The 21,749-nt window shown below is 35.9% G+C and overlaps 2 protein-coding genes and 1 pseudogene across 3 annotated transcripts in view; 2 read left to right on the top strand and 1 right to left on the bottom strand.

Moving 5' to 3' along the window:
- LOC110021033 (GPI transamidase component PIG-T) overlaps positions 1–7,326 on the top strand; it is a 13,310-nt gene extending 5,984 nt beyond the window's left edge. The window contains exons 3-6 of one of the 2 annotated variants that reach the window (XM_020719356.1): positions 193–197; positions 699–853; positions 1,100–1,280; positions 6,597–7,326. In XM_020719356.1, the coding sequence (XP_020575015.1) occupies positions 193–197; positions 699–853; positions 1,100–1,280; positions 6,597–6,784 (529 nt within the window). In that variant the 3' untranslated portion in view covers positions 6,785–7,326. The remainder of the gene's footprint in view (positions 1–192; positions 198–698; positions 854–1,099; positions 1,281–6,596) is intronic. The other variant, XM_020719355.1, reaches the window with a different exon arrangement.
- A 5,158-nt stretch (positions 7,327–12,484) lies between these two features.
- The window catches only part of LOC110021032 (UBX domain-containing protein 6), a 52,862-nt gene continuing 43,597 nt past the window's right edge, over positions 12,485–21,749 (top strand). Inside the window, exons 1-2 of the mRNA XM_020719354.1 lie at positions 12,485–12,795; positions 12,888–13,053. Of these exons, the coding sequence (XP_020575013.1) occupies positions 12,616–12,795; positions 12,888–13,053 (346 nt within the window). The 5' untranslated portion in view covers positions 12,485–12,615. The remainder of the gene's footprint in view (positions 12,796–12,887; positions 13,054–21,749) is intronic.
- LOC110021035 lies at positions 16,081–20,377 on the bottom strand (annotated as a pseudogene).

The raw sequence follows: 21,749 nt of genomic DNA on the forward strand, positions 1-21,749 counted from the left end.
AGAGCGGTGGCTATTGAAGGGATCATATAGGTAGCTTAATAACATCACTTATGGGACTTTTCGATATTATACCAGAATAAATTGAAAATTGTAAAATGTTTCATGCTAACTAGCATTCAATCCATTGATTTTAGAGATTTACTTCTTTTTTACATCATGTTCTAGTTCATCAATCAAATGCTGTAAATTTTCTGACATTAACAGAGAATTGGCTAGCTGATTTTTTTCGATGCCATGATGCACACACACACACATTTATTTTTTCGGGGCATTTACATACATTCCACCCTATTCATTTGTTTTTACATACATAACACCTAAACTTTTCTTTTTACATGTATGCCACCTAATCTTTTCTTATCACATAAAAAGAAGCATCATTTTAACTTTTAAAAAGTGAAATACACATTTTCATGCATAGATAAGGTGGCATCTATGTAAAAATTGAAGTTTGGGTGTTAGATATGCAAATACATAGGAATTGAGTGGTTGTATATAAATCTTTTTCTTTTTTTTTTTTTTTTTGTCGCTTGTCCTTTCTCATACTATTGAGCAATATCTTTCTATCCATCTTATATTATATTCTCCTATAGATATTACGTCCTATCTTTGCTTATGCTTTAATCTAAAGTTTGAAGATTTAATTAGATATGACCATTCGTTCTTTTGCCAAAAAGTTTCTATTGCATTACTATTGTAGGGATTCTTACACATTGATGAATATCCTCCTGACGCCAATCAGGGCTTTGACATTCCATCTGCTTTAGTTTCTTTTCCTGACTTTCGTTGTGGCAGAAGCTATCAGTTAGATGAGTTGATGCATTACCAGTCCACTCTTCTATCCAAGTTTCAGGTATCATGAACTCATGCTATTTGATCGCAGTATTTAATACTACTGAGTTTATTCATAATATATTTTCTGCAGCTTTTTTATTAGAAAAGTTACCATGAAATTTAAACTATGTTAAGGAGTTTTTTTTTTAAATTGTTGAGGAATATTTGAATCCTTTTCTTCACTTTATAAAGCGAAGGTAATAATTCTTGATATACTTCTACAAATGTTGGTTATTTAACCTTTTTATTTTCATATATTTTGCAGGAGGGAAATCCTGTCCAAACGTATACAGAAGTATTACTTGTACCATTAACAACTCCTGATTTTAGCATGCCTTATAATGTCATCACATTTACTTGTACAGTTTTAGCATTATATTTTGGATCAATGCTTAATGTTTTGCGAAGAAGGGTTGGCGAAGAAGGGAGATTATCAAGAAGTAAAGGTATTTTCTTATTTTGAAAAATTGCTCAATTTTTGGATATTTTCCTGTTAACTATTATATCTAAGTGAGAGCACCTCCATTTGTTATATCATGTCATGGAGGAAATTTTTCTAGACTATAACTTCAACTCTAGAAGCTTTTACAGTGCACATTCCATAAATTCTCATAAATCCTTTTTTTACTAGGTAGGAATTTACTTGCTAATTTTTTGTATTATAGCAATATGAGGAAAGTGTCAAAATGATCCGCTCTCACTTTATAGGGGGTTATTTTGGTCCCGGAGTCTAAAAAAAAAGTGAATTTAGTCCCCAAACTCTTTTAATGGGTGTTTAAAGAATCTGGGTAGGACGACTATTTCAGCCCCCGTTATCATATTAATAGAGTTTGCAGACTAATTTGACACTTTATAGATTTTGGGATTAAAATTAACCCATATAAATAGTCAAAATATTTTGATGTCACATCCCAGATCTGGAAGGCTTACTTTGGCAATGCAGGACATGATGAAATGAATTTAACATATTTTGTATTCGTAAAGAAAAATTGATATGCAAATAATAATAGAAAGAAATAATGAAAGATATTTTATTCCATAAATAGGAGTTCAACTGTTACAATGGAATGAAAAGCAGCACTTGCTGAAGTAAAACTGAAATGACCGTAAAAAACTATCACTCAAAATCCAAAAGAGAAAATACATTAAATAATGCAAAATTGGAAATACTAACTAGAAATCTTGAATTAGAAAGTTTGATCTTGTCGGGCCGATCCTACAAGTGGCTGAGAGGAACCTGTTATATAAAAATATCAACGATTGAACTTGACAAATCAAACTCAGTAAATAATAACTATTTGTTAAATAATAAATGTCAAACGAAATGGGATATACAGTATGAACGATAAAAGTGAATTATGTACATGTATATAACCTAAAGTTTCAAAGAGTATCAAATGCTTATGATTATGAATATAAGTGATTTAAACACATGCTCTTATAGATTATCATCACATCAAATGTGTTTATATATATAGTGTTTAAGTATTCTTTAACACTATCTAATAATATACAAGTGTCTTAAGTGTAAACAAATATAATTACATTTATTTCGTTGTTTTTCTACGATACCCTATGATACTATAGTTAACCCAAATCATAATAGAAAAACTGATATTATTACTTGAAGCAACTAAGTTGTTGCAATCAAAACACTTGAAAGGAAAAATATATCAACTCGACACTCGAAAATCAAAAATAGCAGTAAACACGACACAAATAATCATATTAGAGTGGAATCTCAAGGTGGTGGTGGTGATCGACGAGGGTTTGGCACTTTAACGAGATAGCAAGGAGTGGGTGAGGGTTGGAAGGCGCTGCGATAGCAAAAAGTGTGGATGATGAGATGGAAAGGGAGTTTCTGCAAGGGCAGCAAGCTGGAAGGAGAGGAATGGATGGCTGGGTGGATGGGACAACAAAAAATAGCAGGAAAATGTTGTTTCTGAGCGGCTGCAACAATGGGGGGATGTTGGCGGAAGCGACAGGATATGTGCAGAACTGCAGACAACAGCAAGCTGGAAGGAGAGGAATGGATGGTTGGGTGGATGGGACAGCAGAAAATAGCAGGAAAATGTTTCTGAGCGGCTGCAACAAGGGGGGATGTTGGCGGAAGCGACAAGATATGTGCAGAACTGCAGAACAAAAAGAGGACGACTGTCTAGGGTGGCGGCAGCAAGGATAGGTGTCTGAATTGGGGAAATTACAAGGTGCGGTCATTTGGGGCAACTACAACAATTGAGGGCTGTCAAGAGTGAAGTGTGGAGGATGTGAAAAGGGATAGGGAAAATAAACACCACTTTGCGAAGACAAAATTGGAGCACCGCTCAAATCTTTGGATACAGCGGAGAAACGGATGTCGACGACTATCTATTCTAACTCACACTGAAAATTAAATTTCAAACCTTAATACAACACATATATAGGAAAGGAATAAAAAGCAATGGAAAATAATAGGAATGAAAGCATAAGGAAATTAGGATTGTTTCGATCCATCTCCCTCGATTTTGAAATTTCGCAATACTATAGCAACTACAGTACAACATCCGCAGTGAGCTTCGCGTCAATCTCCTGGGGTTGGGGAGATCTTCGATCTCATCCGTTGAAGTTTCTATGCCCTCACCATATGGCTTAAGGTTGACCAAATTGAAGGTGGCAGAAATATTGTAATCTCCCGGTAAGTCAATTTTGTTGGCATTGACATTTCAAAGTACATCTTGCTATAATAAGCATCCATTCTGTTTTGGCACAATCGTAACTGGAATTGTATGTGGATGAGTATCCTCACGAACCAAGTCTCGAACCATCAAATCTGTGATTGGCTTTTCATACTCTCATACTTATCCAAGTGTATCTGATAAAAAATTATGTAAGGAGGAATTAATTCTTGGATGAAATTTATGTCAGGTTGCACCATTCTAAGTACCAATAGCTCAAGAGAGACATTTTCTTTACTAATAGTACCTAGATCTCATTGAAGAATTTCCTTCCCCGTCGGGCTTCTGAAACAAATTTCAAAGTTGGGGTTCATCCCTTATGTTTAGACATCTGATGATGGGTACTATTCTTAACTGAATCTAACATCTAAATAACTCCCTAGAATCTTCTCGACATGGCACCACAGAGTTTCATTTCTGACATATGGGACCTTCCTCAACAGGGGCAACTTAGGGATGATTTTATAGATCTGGAAAGTTTGAATTTCTCCTATTTGGGTTTGTTATGTGTCTAATATCGGCTCTTCAAACTTATAGCCCCTTTGGACATTTAAGGTCAGTCATGTTGATGTTCTTCTCAACACCTGCAAACGGCTAGCTTGATGCACCACAATCTTGTACTTTGCAAGAACGTTCATTACATCAGAGTCACTATATTCTGGAACACTATTGTTACCTCCATTAGAATTTCTTTTTTGGGGTCAATTGGAATCGATAGTGTCACTTCCTCGTTGCTAAAAATTGAGACCCCCTCTAAAGTCTTCATCTTTTTCCGGATCACTGTTTATTTTTTCAATTGTTCTCTGATCGTTGAAAGTGATCACTCTCTTGGTTGTGCAATCTGATTCGTTGTGCCCAAATCTGTGGCCCTTTCAAGTTGCTACACTTATCACTGTGACAGATTTAGGGATGCGGATTTGTTTCACCTGTTCTCCACTCTGAATCAGTTTTTCTTCTAACTGGGTGTTCTCTGGCTATAAGATCTTGAGATTGAACTCTGCAGTAAGATGTGGTGGTCGCGCAGTGATGTAGTCTTTCCACTTTTGAAGCTAGGGTTTGAACGCTCTTTCTATAGTAAGATGGTAGGAACTAATGTTGTGTCTCTAGCTTCATTTCGGATTATCTTGTTCTCCCCTTATACTCTCCAGATCACGGTCGAGAGCAATCTTCTGTTGGGTTTCATCATTAATGTCCGCAAGCCTTTGCTGAAGTCGATGGCTCTCTCGTTGTATCTCTTCTTAGGTAAACTCAAGCATGTTTCTCTTTGGTAGTATGGCTAGAGTTTAGAGTGAGGGTGAAAGAGGGTGTAAAAATTGTAAAAATTGATTTAGGATTGCTAATTTTGAAAATCAGCAAGGGAAAATTAGGGTTAGGTCAAACTTTTAACTATGGTTTGGAAATGAGAAAGAAAAATTTTTGTGGAGGGGTAAGACGGATGCTAGAAAACCCTAGGATAGGACTACGATTAGGCCAGTTATGTAACCAAATGATACCAGAGCTAACTCAAACCATAATAGAAAAACAAATATTATCACTTAAAGCAACTAGAGCTTACAATCAACACACTTGAAAGTAAAAATATAACAGCACGACACCCATAAATCAGAAATAGCAGCAGACATGACACAAATAATTAAAATAGGGGGGAATCTTGAGGTGATGGTGTTGGTGATCGGCGAGGGTTTGACCTTCCGACGAGGTAGAAAGAAGTGGGTGAAGGCTGGAAGACACGGCGACAACTAAGGGTGTGGATGGTGGTAGAGAATGGAAGGAGTAGAGAAGGGATCGGCTTTAAGCCCATGTCTTTTTGTTTGAGTTACGAATGCTCTTATTGGACATTTACTGGAGGATGTACCTTGGTGTGTGCTTTTCGCTGATGGTATCCTTCTTGTGAATAAGACTAAAGAAAGAGTTCAGGAAAATAATGAATTATGGAGGTCTGCATTGGAGTCTAAAGGCCTTCATTTGAGTAGGACTAAAACTTAGTATATGGAATGTAATTTTAGTAGTAGTAGCTTTAGTGGTAGAGTTGTATCTATGAGTGATCAAAGCATTAAAAGGTGTGAACGCTTTAGATATCTCTGGTCTGTTGTTCAAAGTGATGGTGATATAGATGGGGATGTTGTTATTAGTAGAATTCAAGTTGTAGGAATGCAGCAGTCCAATTGTGTGATAGAGAAGTATTGCTTAAACTTAAAAATGAAAATTTTATAAGATGGTCGTGAGACCTGCAAAGCTTTATGACACAGAATGTTGGCTTTTAAAAGAGAAGCATAGAAGAAAATTAAGTGTTGATGAGATGAGAATGCTTAGGTGGATGAGTGGCGTGACACTTAGAGACAAAATGTGAAATGAATATATTCGTGATAGGGTTGTAGCTCCAGTGGCAGACATAATTAGAGAGAGTCGCCTTAGATGGTTTGGTCACTTTAAACATTGATGATCAGTTGATCCGGTTTGAGACTATATGTTTTAGATTCCACTTGTGTTAAGAAAGGTAAAGGTAGACCTAGAAAAACTTTGGCATATTGTATAAAAAATGATCTTAATTTATTAGAATTAAATGAAAATATTGCTCTCAATAGGACTCAATGGAGAAAGAGGGTTCACGTAGTGGGATAAAGGCTTCTTGTTGTTTTTTGTTGCTATATTTGTATGATAAAGGATGTTTCGATGTTGTTGGCCTAGAAGCATTGTATTTTATCAGCTGAGAAATGTTATTTGTACTTTCGTTATGACCCATGAGATGTATTCTGTTAATTAAAATACATATAATGTAGTAAAAAAAATCAAATATCAGCAAACTACGCATGAAAGTTTGATTGTAGATTTTACCAAATATCTCATGTCGAAACTTTTCTCGACCAAGGAAAATGGAATATCAATTTTTCTAGTGCTCAGCATGGCTTTGCGGGCTACTGATATCTCTGTCACACTTACCTGTATAATCCATGAGAAGCAAAACCTTTCCTTCTATCAAAATTTACTTATTCGGTATATTTGTCAACAGCAAACATAATCAACTCTCTCTCTCTCTCTCTTCTGCAGCTTCAGAGAAGCCTGGGCTAATTCCTCAGCTCTTATCCAAGTTGGCTTCAAAACTAAAAGGCAAAGCACCAGAACCTCCTTCACCATTATCAACATCTTCATCTATTTTAGGACCTAAACTACTATCTAAAATCATTCTAGTTGGTTTGCTAGCCGTTATCTGGAATTACTATCTCAAAGATAGTTAAACTTCTAATCATCTGTAGTTTCATTTTAGGAAGATTTACATACATGCCGCTAATTTTTCATGTATTTACATATCTAACACCTATGCTTCAATTTTTACATACATATCACCTTACGTATGCAAGAAAAAGTGTGTTTAACTTTTTTAAAGTTAAATTGGTGGTATTTTTGATGTGATATGAATGATTTGGGTGGTATAAAAGTAAAAGATCAAAGTTTAGCTGTCAGATATGTAAATACATAGGAATTGGGTGGTATAAATGCAGTTTAATTTTATCAGATTTTAGCAAGTTCAATCTGTGTTGTTATTGTTTGAGTGAACTGAGTTGCACCAGGATGGTTTTTCGTTCAAGATGCATGAGATTTCATGGGTTTTAATCATCAAAATTTGAATGTGGTTGCTCTTACAGGAGAGAATTTACAGCAGCTCGCACTTTCGTTAGCATAATTAAGAAGAATTTGAAATTTATTGTAAATATAATAGTTCACCTGATGTCATTGTTGGTTTTATACAACAACAAAAATCATCTATCCCACAAGTAGGTCGGGCAATATGAATCATTTTTCTCTATTATGTCCTATTGAGTTTTATATTTTCATTTAATTTTTAATAGATTAATATCATTTTTTTTATAACAGGCTAAGTCTTTTTAGGTCTATCTGTCTTTCTTAATATAAGTTAAATTAAACGTATATACTCTTAACCTGATACAAATCATCTAAGACAATTCCCTCTAATCGTTGTTGGTCTCTCTAATTGTTGTTGGGTTTATGTTGAATTATATTGTTTCAAATCAAATATTATATATATTCATTTTTTGTATAACTAAAAAAATATTATAAGTTAATTGCGTTTATTTAACTATTATTATTATTATTATTATTATTATTATTATTATTATTATTATTATCATTTTATAGGTGTGAGAAAATGTCTAATTATGAGGTCATTACCTTATCTTATTTTTTAGTTTTGATTTATTTTTCAGCAAAATAAAAGGCCCCTTGGATGAACAGGAAATCCAAAAAGCAAATATATTTGATGATTATTAGAGTTTTATTATGTGAAAAATTTAAAGAATTATTTGGAACAAGGTATCCATAATTTTCATATTAATGAAAAATAATATTACCGTCGTGCGAAATAAAAATATATATATATATATAATTAATCAATTATATATTTTAATCTTTGCACTGTAAATAAAAGAATGCACTATAGTAAATTTTCAAATTAAAAACTTTAATATGATGAATGTAATTTTTTTATTCATTCAATAAAGATAAGAAATTGTAATTTTGAAATAAGCATAATAAATTTCAATTTTTTTGTCTTTAACAAGATGGATTGTTAATGTTTTTTTTATCAGGTTCACTTCTCCGATTAGGTTCCTCAAGTTATGGCATTTATCGGTGTTATAGTTGTGGTCTCAATGGTACAAAGTATGTCTTTAGGTCATGTAGTGGCTTTTAACATTCATGAGTGCTAGTTTTGATAAGTAACATTTATTTTGGATGGCCCCAACTACTTCAACAATAGAGACTCTTAATGGAGTCAAGAAAGGCAAATGATGAATAAGGAGGTGACCTCATTTCTATCCGACAAACAATTTGCCACACTTTATATTAAGTTCTTCTTCAATGGATCGAGCTCAACGCTCCTAAAAAGGGGAAGGTCAAGGCTTTTCAAAGTTTGGTCTCACCCTTGTGAGGCAATTTTTTCTCGGTTGACTTGGATAAAATTTATCTTTAGAAGATGTGGTCCTCGGTGCTTCGTCTAATACGCGTCAAGCAATGAATTATATTTGCAGTGGGATATATGATTTGTGGCTTGCTTTAATAACTCAACTCGGGTCTTCACCGATTACAACTTGAGAATATAGGATAAAAGATACTCTCTAAGTCATTGGGTGAATGTAGCAAGTACTACCTATTCAACTATTCACGATCTCTAATTCTTAACGCAGTTCTTTGGAAGAGAAAAAGGAAAGGCCCTTAAAGGCCTCCCCTAGCTTATAGAGAATTCATAATAAAATTTTAGAGCTCTTCTATGGCTTCTACACACTAACAAATTACAAAATGAACATAGGTTTGAACTCAACAAATAAGGTAATTACCCTCTATGACAAGTTAACGAACCACCAGAGTGTTGAATGCTTAAAAATCATGAAGAATAACTGATACTTCAATACATTGTTTATTCAGATTAAACATACTACGAACTTGAATGAGATAATTTGGTTAGCAGTATTAGACCTACTTTCGCAAGGTTTCAAAAATAGAATCTTAAATCTCTCTATAGCATGTTTTGTATTTTCCTATCAAAGTCGACAACAAGATTCTTCTAGTCCCAATGACAAATAATCTCAGTTGTTGCCCCATTTATTATGAAGAAGAAGATGACATTTGTATACTAAATGGTACTATTGACAAATACTCTAGTTTTCTTTATCATTTCCATCATCTACTCCTCAACTTATCAATTTATTGCACTATAAATTTTTGGTGCACTCCATATTATTTAAGACTTGTTTTATGCTTGATTGTACTCCTTGTGTAACTTATATTTTTATTTGAGTCATTGAATTCCCAAACTAAATAAAAGAGAGAGAGTGTATGGTGGTGTGCAGGCAAGGGGGGTCGGTTTGTGTTGATGGTTAGAAATTAGTATCTTTTTCAATATCTTGTGATCAATTTTCTATTTCGTTACTCACCAACTTTTATTTAAAGATGGATTTCCCCATATGTTATAAGTATTATATTGATTATATATAAATATTAAAAAAAACAACATATCTCTTTTTTTGTCCTTTTCCTAAATGTGAGTTATATTTTTTTTTGTAATGCCTTGCCTAAATAATTGTCCCCTTCACAAATGCTTTAATTCTAATGTTTTATCTTGGGTAACGCCATGGCAACATATTCGACCTTAAGGCAAGTTAGTGAAGTCTCTCTAATTAGGTTGGAGGATTTGTTGTTAAATTTGTCGTATGTGCTTGGTCGAACTATCTTGATTGAATAACAATAGTTAACTATCTAAAGCAAACAAACTATTCGTGTCACTTGATCAAGTTGCTTGAGCAAAGGGTGCAGTGGAGCAACATAGGATCAGTTAGATGGCTTAGATCATATCTTGAACATAATTTAAAGATTTTGTTCATACGCTTTATTAGTTTTTTTTTTAAATCTCTCTAAGGACTGCCCTTAGAGGATGTCTATTACTATATCTTCATGTTTTTCTCATCTAGCTCAAGCCTTTGTTCCTTTCTTTTTTATTGGATGGTAGTTTCTATTCTTAATTTTTTGGATCTAATATAATTAGTGAAATATATCCTTTCTTCCTCCATTTTCTTCCCCCCTTTATCTCTCTTGGCTCAAGTAAGATTTGGGTATACTACAAATACATTTGAATTCAACATCATTCTAAGTGCAGTAAGCTTGGAGATATACCTTGAATATGAAATTATAAGCAAAATTTATGGAGGGTTGCATAATCTAACAAGAGAACTTGCTAGAAGAGATCTCATCATAGAAGATCAGGTTAGTATGACTTATATGGGCTAACTCAAAAGCATTATAACACAAGCCATCTACTTATATTTGTAGAAAAACTAAGGATTTTGATTTATAAGATATCAACTAATACTATCAGATTTATTCAGATTGCTCAACTAACCCAAAACTCAAACATAATAAGGTGTCCATTGATGTAAAAAGTAGAGAATTCCTCATACTCACTCTCATTTGTTTTATTATATTTATATTTTTGGCAAAGTCCATATAAAAATCTTTTATAAAAAGAACACAAATGAATAAAATATAAAGAAAATCTGTTATGTGAGCATTACTCGTTGAATATAATGAGCTCACCAGTGACATTGGGGAATCAAAAAAAAGTTCATTGAGACTGAAATGCAAATCACCTAGCTTTTTAAATCATACCAACAAAAAAAAGTTAACTTTTCAATAAAAATGACATACTAATTTTTTCACTCAATAAATCTTACCACTTGACATCAAACCATAAGCATCAAAATTGCTAACCTCATTTGACTTTTTTCAAACAAGCTTCAAACTAAAGTCTAACTCTCTCCAAATTTAATGAGTATTGCACAAGTCCCCTCTCTGACAAGTCTAAATGACAACTCTCCATGAAGGCCACACAAACATATGGTTCATTAAAGGCGACTAAGACTTTCATGAGTAGACGAGAAAAAAAAAGGACTAAGGGTAAGATTTGTGTAAATAACATGATACATAAAACTAATAAATGGAATTATTAAATCAAATAGGCATACCCGTCTTAGAATTTATGTATTGGATTAACTTGCTCTTACATCTCAAAATTTGTTTTGCTGAGTAATTTTCCATATATTTTGTATTTGAGATATAATATTCATCAATTTGTCAATAGCATATGATATCATGCAATTCACTAATGACATCCTCAATTTAGTAATATTATTCACTAATCAATTGATTATATTCTATATTTGATAATTACTCTTTCCAATTTGATAGTTGCATTCTACACTTGGCATTCATGACTTAACAAATTATGTACTATGATTATTAAATAGCCTTTAAAAATCGACTTGGCACCATTAACATTTTCTTAATAGCTCCGATTAGCTCAGTAGATAAAGGAAATATGGAACGATTAGAATTCATCTTAGTAAGAATACTTATATTTTTATTCATTTTTAATATTTACATATACTACAGATCACCATGTATAGCGCAAGTCTCCATTCAAGCAAATGATAAGTTCTCATTATGAAATGCTCAAATTAATGTTCATGCATGCTAATTACATAACTAAGTTGAGAATAAAGATTCAAATTTATTTCATAGAGACAAGCAATGCATAAGCTTCCCTATTAAATAGTGATTTTTTTTTACTCTGTACCTTTTTATGATTGCCTTCAAAATATTAAGAATAATCAAAGAACCAAATTTATATCACTAAAGCAGACAACGACTATTGAGTATTAACTGATAAGTATATACTATCAAATACAAGCTACCGAGTATCAATTATCAATTACGAGCTACTAGGCACAACAATCAAGTCATCTTACAAAAACATCAATTTCCTAGTAAGAATTGCCAACTACTAAGTATTGCGTGAGTGTGAGTTGTCAAGTGCTAGCTACTTATATGAATAGTTGAGGGCAATTGCGAGTGCGAGTTATTAAGTACCTACTACCAATTACAACTGCTGATACAGCTAGCTACTCACTATATTTTTGTCCCAATTTTGCATTTAGGGTACACACCTCATGTCATATATTTCCTTATCTATATATTGTTTACGCTTGACACTCGAAATCTCTCTATAAATTTGTGATATTCTGGAGAGCTTCGGGAATTCTTTTCTTCTTCAAAACCTCTATCTTTGGACTTCTCTCTTTTCCACAAGAATGTATTTTCTATTTCTCCTTTTCTTCTCTAGCTCAAACCTTTTAACTTTTTTTTTTTTTAGTTGCATAGACATTCCTATATTGTATTTTTTGCATCTTAAATATTTAATAGATTTTATGTCATTTCAATTTATTTTCACATCTATGTCTTTTTTTGGTGCTAGTAAGATTTAGATATTACACATGAACAAATCCTTTCAACATAGTATATAGTTTTCCCTTAAAGTTACTTGTGCCAATTATCATTATTTATCTCTCTACCATATTCCTTATATTCCTTGCTTGAACCAATCCCTTTCCCCTTCGAGGCTTTGGCTATTACACAGCGCCCCCCAGCCGAGGTAAGCGACTTGCGATCGAAAGGGAGATCACGATAGCTCAGTTTTTTCGTCTGTCTCGCTTCTTCTTCAATGGCTTCTCCAGTGGCGGGTCTCTCGCTGCGCTGCGGCGACTGTGGCACGCTTCTTCGGAGCGTGGAGGAGGCGCAAGAGCACGCGGATCTCACATCTCATGCCAATTTCTCCGAATCTACCGAGGCCGTTCTCAATCTCATCTGCAACACCTGCGGAAAGCCCTGCAGGTCCAAAACAGTATGAACATTCTCTTCGTTTTCCCCGCGTTGACACACTGGGAAATTGGGTTTTTAATGGTGGGATTTTTGTGGGGTTTCATTTTCTTAAAGGAGTCCGATCTGCACACGAAGAGAACGGGGCACGCGGACTTCACCGACAAAACCCTGGAAGCCGCCAAACCGATCGATTTGGAGGCTTCCAAACCACCTGCTGTTAATTCCGAGGGGAATGCCACTGTAGCTGCTGCCGTTGCTTCTGAGAGCGGGCAATCGGATGGTAATTCTTTTGTTTCTATGTCATGCCTCTGCAGTTTACCTTGTAAATACTGCATTTTACCAAGCTTAAACTTCTTGTAGTACGCTTATTTTTGTAAAACCATTGTCTTAAAACTGGATTTATCAGATTATGGGGGTGTTTGGCTGGACTAGGATTTAAGTTAAATAGCATTTAGTCCGGATTTATCAAATCCGGATGCTGTAAATCCATAATAATGTTCGGCTAAGATTAAATTCACTTCTATTTGGCGTATTGGGCATCTTATGTAAGGATTTAATTTTCTTGTGCACTAAATCGTTAAATGCAACTAAAAATCGGATTTAGTGAATTTAGCAAACTATCGGATTTATTTCATGGTTTTTCGCATTTGGGTTGATTTACGTTAAAATCTCCCTTAAATACTATTAATTCTATGCTAGCAAACACCAATGTTCCAAATGTACTGTTTGCTAGGATTAGCTTTAATTCATTCTGATACCTACTAAGGAACTCTTTGGTAAGGCCGCCTGTTTCTATAAAGGTGGTGTAAAGTTGTTGTGGGGAAGATAGCCTTTTTATAAAGCGGTTTTTATAAAGGTGGTGTCATGTATGAAAAAGCCGGACAATAGCATTTTTATCTTTACGTAGTTTTAGCGGATTTGGTTCTCAAAAGGAGTGCTTCTCTCTATAGCTCTTGTTGAAAAGCAACAAAAAACTAGTAGGCAAACAAATGTCCGGTACATTTTTGAAAAAAAAAAAAAAGTACAGTAGTGATTTGAAACGTAAAACAGTGGCAAAGCTGCCCCCAACAAATCCTAATGTTTACAATCGAATAACCCTCAAAGTTTCTATGAAAGTGCTCATTGTTTTGTATGTGCGGTATATAATAACTCTTATCATTTCGTTAGATTATACTCATCTAAAATTTCACTAGACTTCATAATTCCCAACCCTACCTTATTTGTCCACTTAAACTCATAAATTTGAAACTAGCACTTGGATATTCAGATTTTATCATGTTGCTATCTTTCTCATGATCTACCTTTACTTGCTTTCTCCTATTGTACCCTCTCTTTATTTTCTTCTGAGGTAAACTTCGATCAATGGTGCAATTTTGTTAATGTTGTAAAAATCGAATATGGTGCTTACCAACTTGAGGGTGGCGAAGCAAGATTATAATGCCTCACACACATTTGAGAGCCCTATTGCCAATTCATGCATAGGAGAACGCCTTGTCTTAAATGCTAGTTGGTGAGGTGAGCAACTTTTATTAATTTAAATGTTGAAGATAAGCTAGTTTTTAATGATGGTGAATTAACATTAGATTATGTGAAAGTGCGTGAAGTGGTAGAGAAACAAAAAGCTCGTGGAAGTAAAATGATCAATTGTAATTCTAAGAACCAAAGTTCTAGAGTAATCAATCTTGAAGATGAGGATAAGTCCAAGAATATAGAGGAAGTCAAGATGACCTAATTGAAAGAGAAGGATAAATAGTAGCAAAACTTTTATTATCTTTAGGATTTATGCAATGAAATTTTGTTTTGTAATTGCTTGTTCTAAAAAAAATTAATTAACTCAATTATTGAACCCGAAATACAATGAAAGATGAAAATTCATTTTTTTAACAAGCACAATTTAATGTGATATTTTTCATCTCATAACCTTAAAAACAATCTTCATAATCAAAATAAATGTATAAATGTTATAATTTTTTTTTAAACCCTTCTTCACTTGAGCTAGCCTTTTGGTGGAGCCTCGTGTTTTTGACCTTGGAAAACCATATTACCTTGACTTTGCCCAAGTTTTTTGAGAAGATTAACCAATGCCACTATGTCATGGTAATTGCATAACTTTGACAATTGGTTTCAACATTCATAGGGAAAGTGTGTTAAAACAAAAGAGCTAATTTTTTAACTAGGTCATGGTAAAAAGAACTAAGGTACATGATACCGTTCCAGGGCTTCTATAAGGTGTTTAGGAAGCGGTTTTAGCGGGGAGATGGTTGCGGGGTGACGAGGGAAGGGGAATATGGGAGGTCAATGGAATTTGGAAGGGGTATGAGGTGAAATCTGCTAACGGATAGTAGACTCATTTTCGATCAGTGGCTTTTTTGGCTGAAAACAACGAAGCAAACAATGGAATGCGTAGTACAAAGGTTGAGGAGGTTCACCGCCTGTTGTTGCACAAGCTATAAACACATCACTTATAAAAGGGATATGGTACATCACTCCTTAGGGTAGAAACAAAGGTTAAAATCTTCAAAATACTTAAATCAAAGCAAAAAATGCTTTTCTTTCGTATTTTACATGTTGTTTTTTCACATTTCCTATTTTGGAATAGGGTCAACATTTGCGCACCTGCACTGCATGCGTATGAGTGATTTAGGTGAATTGTCCAAAACAAAAAAAAAAATAAATAAAACTTATATATAGTCTCATGTTAGAAAGAAATTCTAATTAGAAGCAAATGAATAGGAAATAAATTAGAAAAGGTATTAACCCTTGCTAAATTTGTGAACTATATGAAATTTTCCTATTTAGCGCTCGGTGATCTCATTTACGGCCCGAGACTGTAGCGAAATTGTGATTCCCATTGTCGCGGGAGTTCCACGTATCACAAATCACTAAAGTTATGCGTCCCGTGACCTCGACTTATGAATTGTTCTCCCCGGCTAGGATAGACTTATTTTTCTTCTTTGAAATGACCTAGGTCCCATTGTTGAATATTCTTTCCCCAAACACTTAAGAAGATTCTCACAACTGTGGTTCACCACTCCAGTTTGGCTATTTGTTTGTGGGGCATTGGTGAATTGGATTAGAGCTTAGTATTCAATTTACGCCATAAGACTTTCAAAATTTGCTCAGAAAATTTACATCTCTATCTGAAATGAGGACATGTTGGACCTCCTTATGTAGTGATGACCTTGGTGGTAGGTTGTAACTCAGACAATCCTGAAAACCTCTTAGGTGGGGTTGCTTGGTGTCTTGTATCGGCTTCTAGAGGTCACTACCTTTTAAAACAACTAAAAAATTTTTGTTGGAGTCTCTTTCATGGGCTCATCTTGAATCTTGTGCATCTTTTGCTCGTCTGTTGCCGGCAATACTCTTCTTTGACGTCTTCATTTTCTCCTATTTCACTGTCTATTTCTTCAACTACTTTCAACCCAATGAAATAGATGGTCCTTTCGCTTGGCCAATCAGACATAATGTGCCCAAAACCATGACATTTGAAGCATTTCATGGCTGAGACGGATTTGAGAGTGCTGGTTGGCTCAATGTTTTCTCCACTATGAATTGATTTCTTCTCCAAAAACCATGACATTTGAAAGAGGTTTGCTGCGAGTTGAGTTTCGCAAATAGGATAATTTCAACTGCAGCACTGAGAGACTGACCAATATGCCTAGAAACAACTCCTTCATACCCTGCATCTGCACCATAACTAGAAGAAACATACCCACTCGAAAATCTTTAGTGTAGTTCTTGCAACCCTTCTCGCCAAGGGTGACCAGTAAAAGCTTCAAGGTAGGCTGCCATAAAAACAAAGCCATTTCATCTTCCATTGAATCCTTACTAGTTAATAATTCAAGCTCAACGTCACTAAATTTAATGACATCAGCTTGGTCCCAGATGCCCAAAACTTGTTCCTTCGCCTTTGCTGCAGAAGGCCGCTATGGCGGCCGAACGTTTGGGTTATAAGAGAAAAATTTCTGCTTCCTTGGTAACCTCCATGGCTTTTAAATGAGATGGCCTACATGGCTCTGTGATCAGACTTATAGATCCGCAATGGAAGACTTTCGCCCTGCAGATAAGGTCGAGATTGAACCCAATCGACATAAGAAGCATATTAGTGTTAGGTTTACGATAGAACATAAACTCGCATTCGCCATTGGAAAGGATGGTGACACAAGCTAGCGTGGTGCGTGCATTGACGTCAAAAGTAACACCTTCGTTAGAGACGTCGTTCTCGTGGAGGATTGCTACGAGCATGCGGTCAAACTCGTTGTCGCCGAGACTCCCCATGAAAGATGTGCGACCTCCAAGGCGAGGGACGACGACGGTGACATTCGCTGGAGCTCCATCGGGGGCCTTTATGAACCTTGCACGTCGGCGAGCATCTCGATATTGTCGGGATGAAGTGGATCAACATCTCATCGAAACTCACAATAAGACAAATATCTTCGCAGTCTACAATAACTATCGATGGAGAGAGAGAGAGAGAGAGAGGGAGAGAGAGAGAGAGAAGATGGCCAGCTTTGAAATCCTACATCAGGTTAGCGGCTGTGGAGATGATGGGCATCGTGACCCGCATGCAGTGAGGCCGACGATGATGCCGCCTTTAGGGCTGACAAGGGCAGAGATGGCGAAGAAGAAAAATCTCTTTTTCATATATTAAGAGGAGTGCCCCTCTCTGCTCGCACGAAAGATGGCAGGAAGGGGTTCCGACATATCTAGAAGGAGGATCGATGGCTAGGGTACGAAGTTAAGCTTTAATACTACGTTGAAATTTAGAATAATACAAATTAAAGTGTGATATTCATTGATATGAAATGGGTTATAAATAATCCTTACATGAATCTTAAAATAGGAGATACAATAAAAAAAATATAATGAAAGGAAAGATATAACTCATAACATCTCCAATTAAATAATTCATATTTATTATTTTGGAGACAAAAAAAACAATATAAAATAGGAAAGTTTAAAATAGGGAATGAAATAAATCCAGTCCAAGGAAATTAATATAAAATAGGAAATGAAATAACTTCTAATCTAAGGAAATAATTTATTCATCGAAATTTTTCACAAGAATAAATTATTTCCAAATATAAGTTCTAACACTTTCTGTGCCCACTATCTCAAGATCAAATTGATTCGCTATTTGAGTAGAGATGAAGTTGTTGGTGGCTCCAATTTTCATCAGCACAACAAAGTCCTGCTCTCCGATCTGCCTCTGAAGTTTGAAAGTGTGGTTCAGTGTTAATCCCACCACTGAGTTCAATAAGACTTCTGCCACATCCAAATGACGGTGTTCCCCCTAATTCACCACAATCTTCTTTGTTTCTCCATCCCCTACCCCCATTTCAGACACTTTAAGAATCTATAATGTCCAATCGCTACAATGGTGTCCTGAAAAAAATTTTCATTACACTAAAAACATAGTCCCTTGTCATGCTTCTCCTGAATCTGTATCTGTAAGAAGTTTGTGTGTCGCCCCCAGTTTTGACCCCCCTTATTCTTGTCCTGTAGAGCTTCCCTTTAGACTTTCATTGTGTAAGCTTTTGGTATCGTTGTGGTTGTAGTAGTTTGTTATGGTGCTCCACATATGCTACTTCTATCAGCTCGCTTCATTGCATTTTATCTTCAATCAACTTTGCTAATTCTGTAGTTTTTCTCAATCCTCGCGTTCTCAGTAGGCATAGTGATGCTTGAATCTCTTGCTTCAACCCTTTGATGAAGTTTCCTTCCAGCACTTCTTCTGATATCTCTCTCAAACGACCGTCTAACACGTCAAATATCTTCCTGTACCCCTTGGAGGATTCTTCCGAACCAATACAAAAAAATGCTCATGTAAAATCCCCTTCCCATGTGGTTTTAAAGCGCTCCAACAATCAATTCTTAAATTCTTCTTTTGTTTGGGTTGACTGATGTTGTTCTCCCCATTGATACCATGCCAAGGTCTTTCCTTCGAAATACAGAGCCGCCGCTATCAATTTTTCTTCGTCTGTCAGCCCATTAACATCAAAGTATCAATCCACACGATAAACCCAAACATAGGCATTTTCCTTCGAAGATCGACATTTTTAATTTCTTTATGCATGTTTACTCCCTAATTTTTTTGGCCGAAGTTCATTTCACCCAGAGAGCGGGGTTTGGGTTCTCTTCCTTGACCCATATTGATTTATCTTCTTCCTAAAGTCTGGCTTGCCCCATAATCAGCTAACTCTTCCTCATTCACTCTTAAATCTCTTTCCGACTGAAAAGCTACTTTAAGAAGAGGCTATGACGCTGTTAAATGCAACTCTCGACTGGGGTCCCATCCACTATGGTTCCATGTTTTGGGCTGAAATTCTTCGAATTCATCTTCTCTTGCTCTGAATCGCACGCCGTCACATTTCTCCTATTGATGCTCATTCCAACTGTTCGGATGTTGCATTATTATTTCCAATTGTTGTCGTTCGAGTCTCCTTTTAATTTCTTTGCTTGATCCCACTGTAGGCGGTGGCGGGTTTGTGTGAGACTCAACGATCTTCTTCATCATTTATTCAAAAATTGTCAATCTCTCATTCATGAACGAGAAACACTCCTCCATTCCCAACCTTATTTGGCTCACCCTTTCTTCTACTTTCTCCCCCGAATCATCTACTTTCTTGATCGCAATTACTCCCTGTAATGTTTCAGAACTCCGTTTCGTTGGAATTGCAAGTTTCAAAATTTTTGTACACAGATTCAGCGTGTGCGGAACTCTAGACGTCGTGATCCCTGAATTTATGTGGTTTGGTGCCTAATTATTGGAAAACGTGCAGAACTCTGAAAGCTGCAATCCGAATTTTTGTGCGCGGGTTTCAATCGGGAAATCCTGTTGCTGGCTTCTTGCAATATGGATTCTGGTAGATTGTAGATCCTGGTCGTTAGTTTTGGTCACGAGCAGCATAAAACTACTTTATGTCATGACTTCGATCGTGAATTTTGGTCAAGAGTGGTGTAGAACTCCTGTTAGTTGCATTCCGTCGATTTTCGTGCAATTGTTTCTTTATCATATCACACGTCAGCATTGCACGATCCCTTCATTTGGCGGTGCAGGAGGGCTAGGGCAGTGGTTTGGTGGTAGGGAAGTGGGGTTGAATGACTAGAAAGCAGCCAAGGCTACAGTGGGGCGTTGGCGGTTGGAACAACAGCGTGGCGGTAAGGAAATGGTTTTGGGCAGCTGGAACAACAGACAAAGGGCAGGGAATATGACTGGAAAGGTGGATAGTAGAAAAACAATCAAGGAGGGCTATTTTCGGGTAGCTGCAATAGGTATGACGATAATGGTAGTGGAGGGAGGGAAAGTCAAGGATGATCACCGCTTTAGAATGGAATACAATCGGAGCATCAATTGTCGTTGGATTCACCCCTAGAAAAGAAAAGTTGGAACATCAACATCTTCCCAATGGAAACTCACCAAAAACTGACCTAAAAAACGAAAAGAACATACTTATAAAACTAGGGTAACTAAGGAGTGGCTCACTTCTCTAGGAGACAATTCATTGGGCTTGGAAGGCCGATTGGATCTCCCAAAACCTGGACATGTTCAGTCTAGGACTACAGTCGCGTGTGGCTGTTGCCACATCATTGATGCCCCTCATCCCGCGTCACTAAGGCTTGAGATTCTTGAAAAGTAAGAGGAGGTTGAAGGTTAGGCATTCCTCCTTGGTGGAATTCATTTCCTCATTCTGGTAGGCGCTTAAGATTAAAATTGAGAGTTTAAATAAGATTGTCGATGCGTTGAATAACATCATCTGTTGATCTCTACCAATTAGTCTACAACAGTTGGCTTTGAATTTTTAAATGATCTTTACGCCATTAATGAGGATTTTCAAAAGATTTGAACTTGTTCTCAGGAGAGATCTTATGAGCAGTATCACATACCTGATGATTATATTTTCTTATAAAATAGGACGTGCATTCTTTGGAGTTTACTCGGGGGCTATCCTTTAGGAGTGACATAGTAAGGGGAAAATAAGTATTTTCGTTGGGGTATGACCAAAGGTGAATTTCTGTTAACACAAATTGGTACGAGATGCGGAGAGACTTTATATATAGTGCAGGGTACTGTTCCTGTCAGAGAGATTTTATGAACAATATCACAAATTTGATGATTAAATTTTCATCCAAAATAGGTTGTGCATTCTTAGGAATTTTCTCAGGGGGCTGTCATATAGGAGTGCCATAATGGGGGAGTAATAATATATTTTGGTTGGGATAAGACTCTTTGCTTACTAAAGGAGAATTTCCTTTGACCCAAACTGTTAGGAGATATGGTGAGACATATCAGATAGTGCCGGGTATATTATTTTGCAAAGACCAAAGAGCAAAATATAGTATCTATATGCTGCTACTGTTGCAAAGCTATGTTTGGTGGGCATGCGTATGAACTTTGTGGTGGTTTTGCCTTAGAGATAACAAAATAATGGCTCTGTTAGGGTAGTGGTAGATCGCTTCTCCAAGACGACACACTTTATGCTTTTCTACAAAATGATGAATTCTTCACACATTGGAGAGATGTATTGCAGATGGTGGTTCACCTACATGGTGTGCCTAGGACTATCATTTCAGATGGGCGTGTGAGTAATTTTTGGAGGCTTTATGAAGTGGAGTAAGTTTGATACAAAGTTTTAGTTCAGTTTAGCAACCCGCTCTTAGATAGATTGAAAATTTGAGGTGCTGAATCACCCTTGTGCTTGTGAGGGAAAAAATCGCCATTGTCAATAATCCTCGCAATTTATCATAGCGCTGATGCTGAGGCTAGATTCGGAAAAATTGAGACCTTACATGAGCAAGCCAGGATGGAAATTGCAAAGTTGAATACTATGAAAAATAGGCTAACAAGTCATAAATGCTATGGTCTTCGAGCATGGTGACTTTGTGTGAATCAAACCGAGGAAGGAGTGATTTTTTCGATGTTCATTTAGAAAGCTCAAGCACAAAGAAGATGATTCTTTCAGAGTCATCAAGAAG

Source organism: Phalaenopsis equestris, unplaced genomic scaffold (genome assembly GCF_001263595.1).
Source record: "Phalaenopsis equestris unplaced genomic scaffold, ASM126359v1 Scaffold000117, whole genome shotgun sequence".
Taxonomy (NCBI): domain Eukaryota; kingdom Viridiplantae; phylum Streptophyta; class Magnoliopsida; order Asparagales; family Orchidaceae; genus Phalaenopsis; species Phalaenopsis equestris.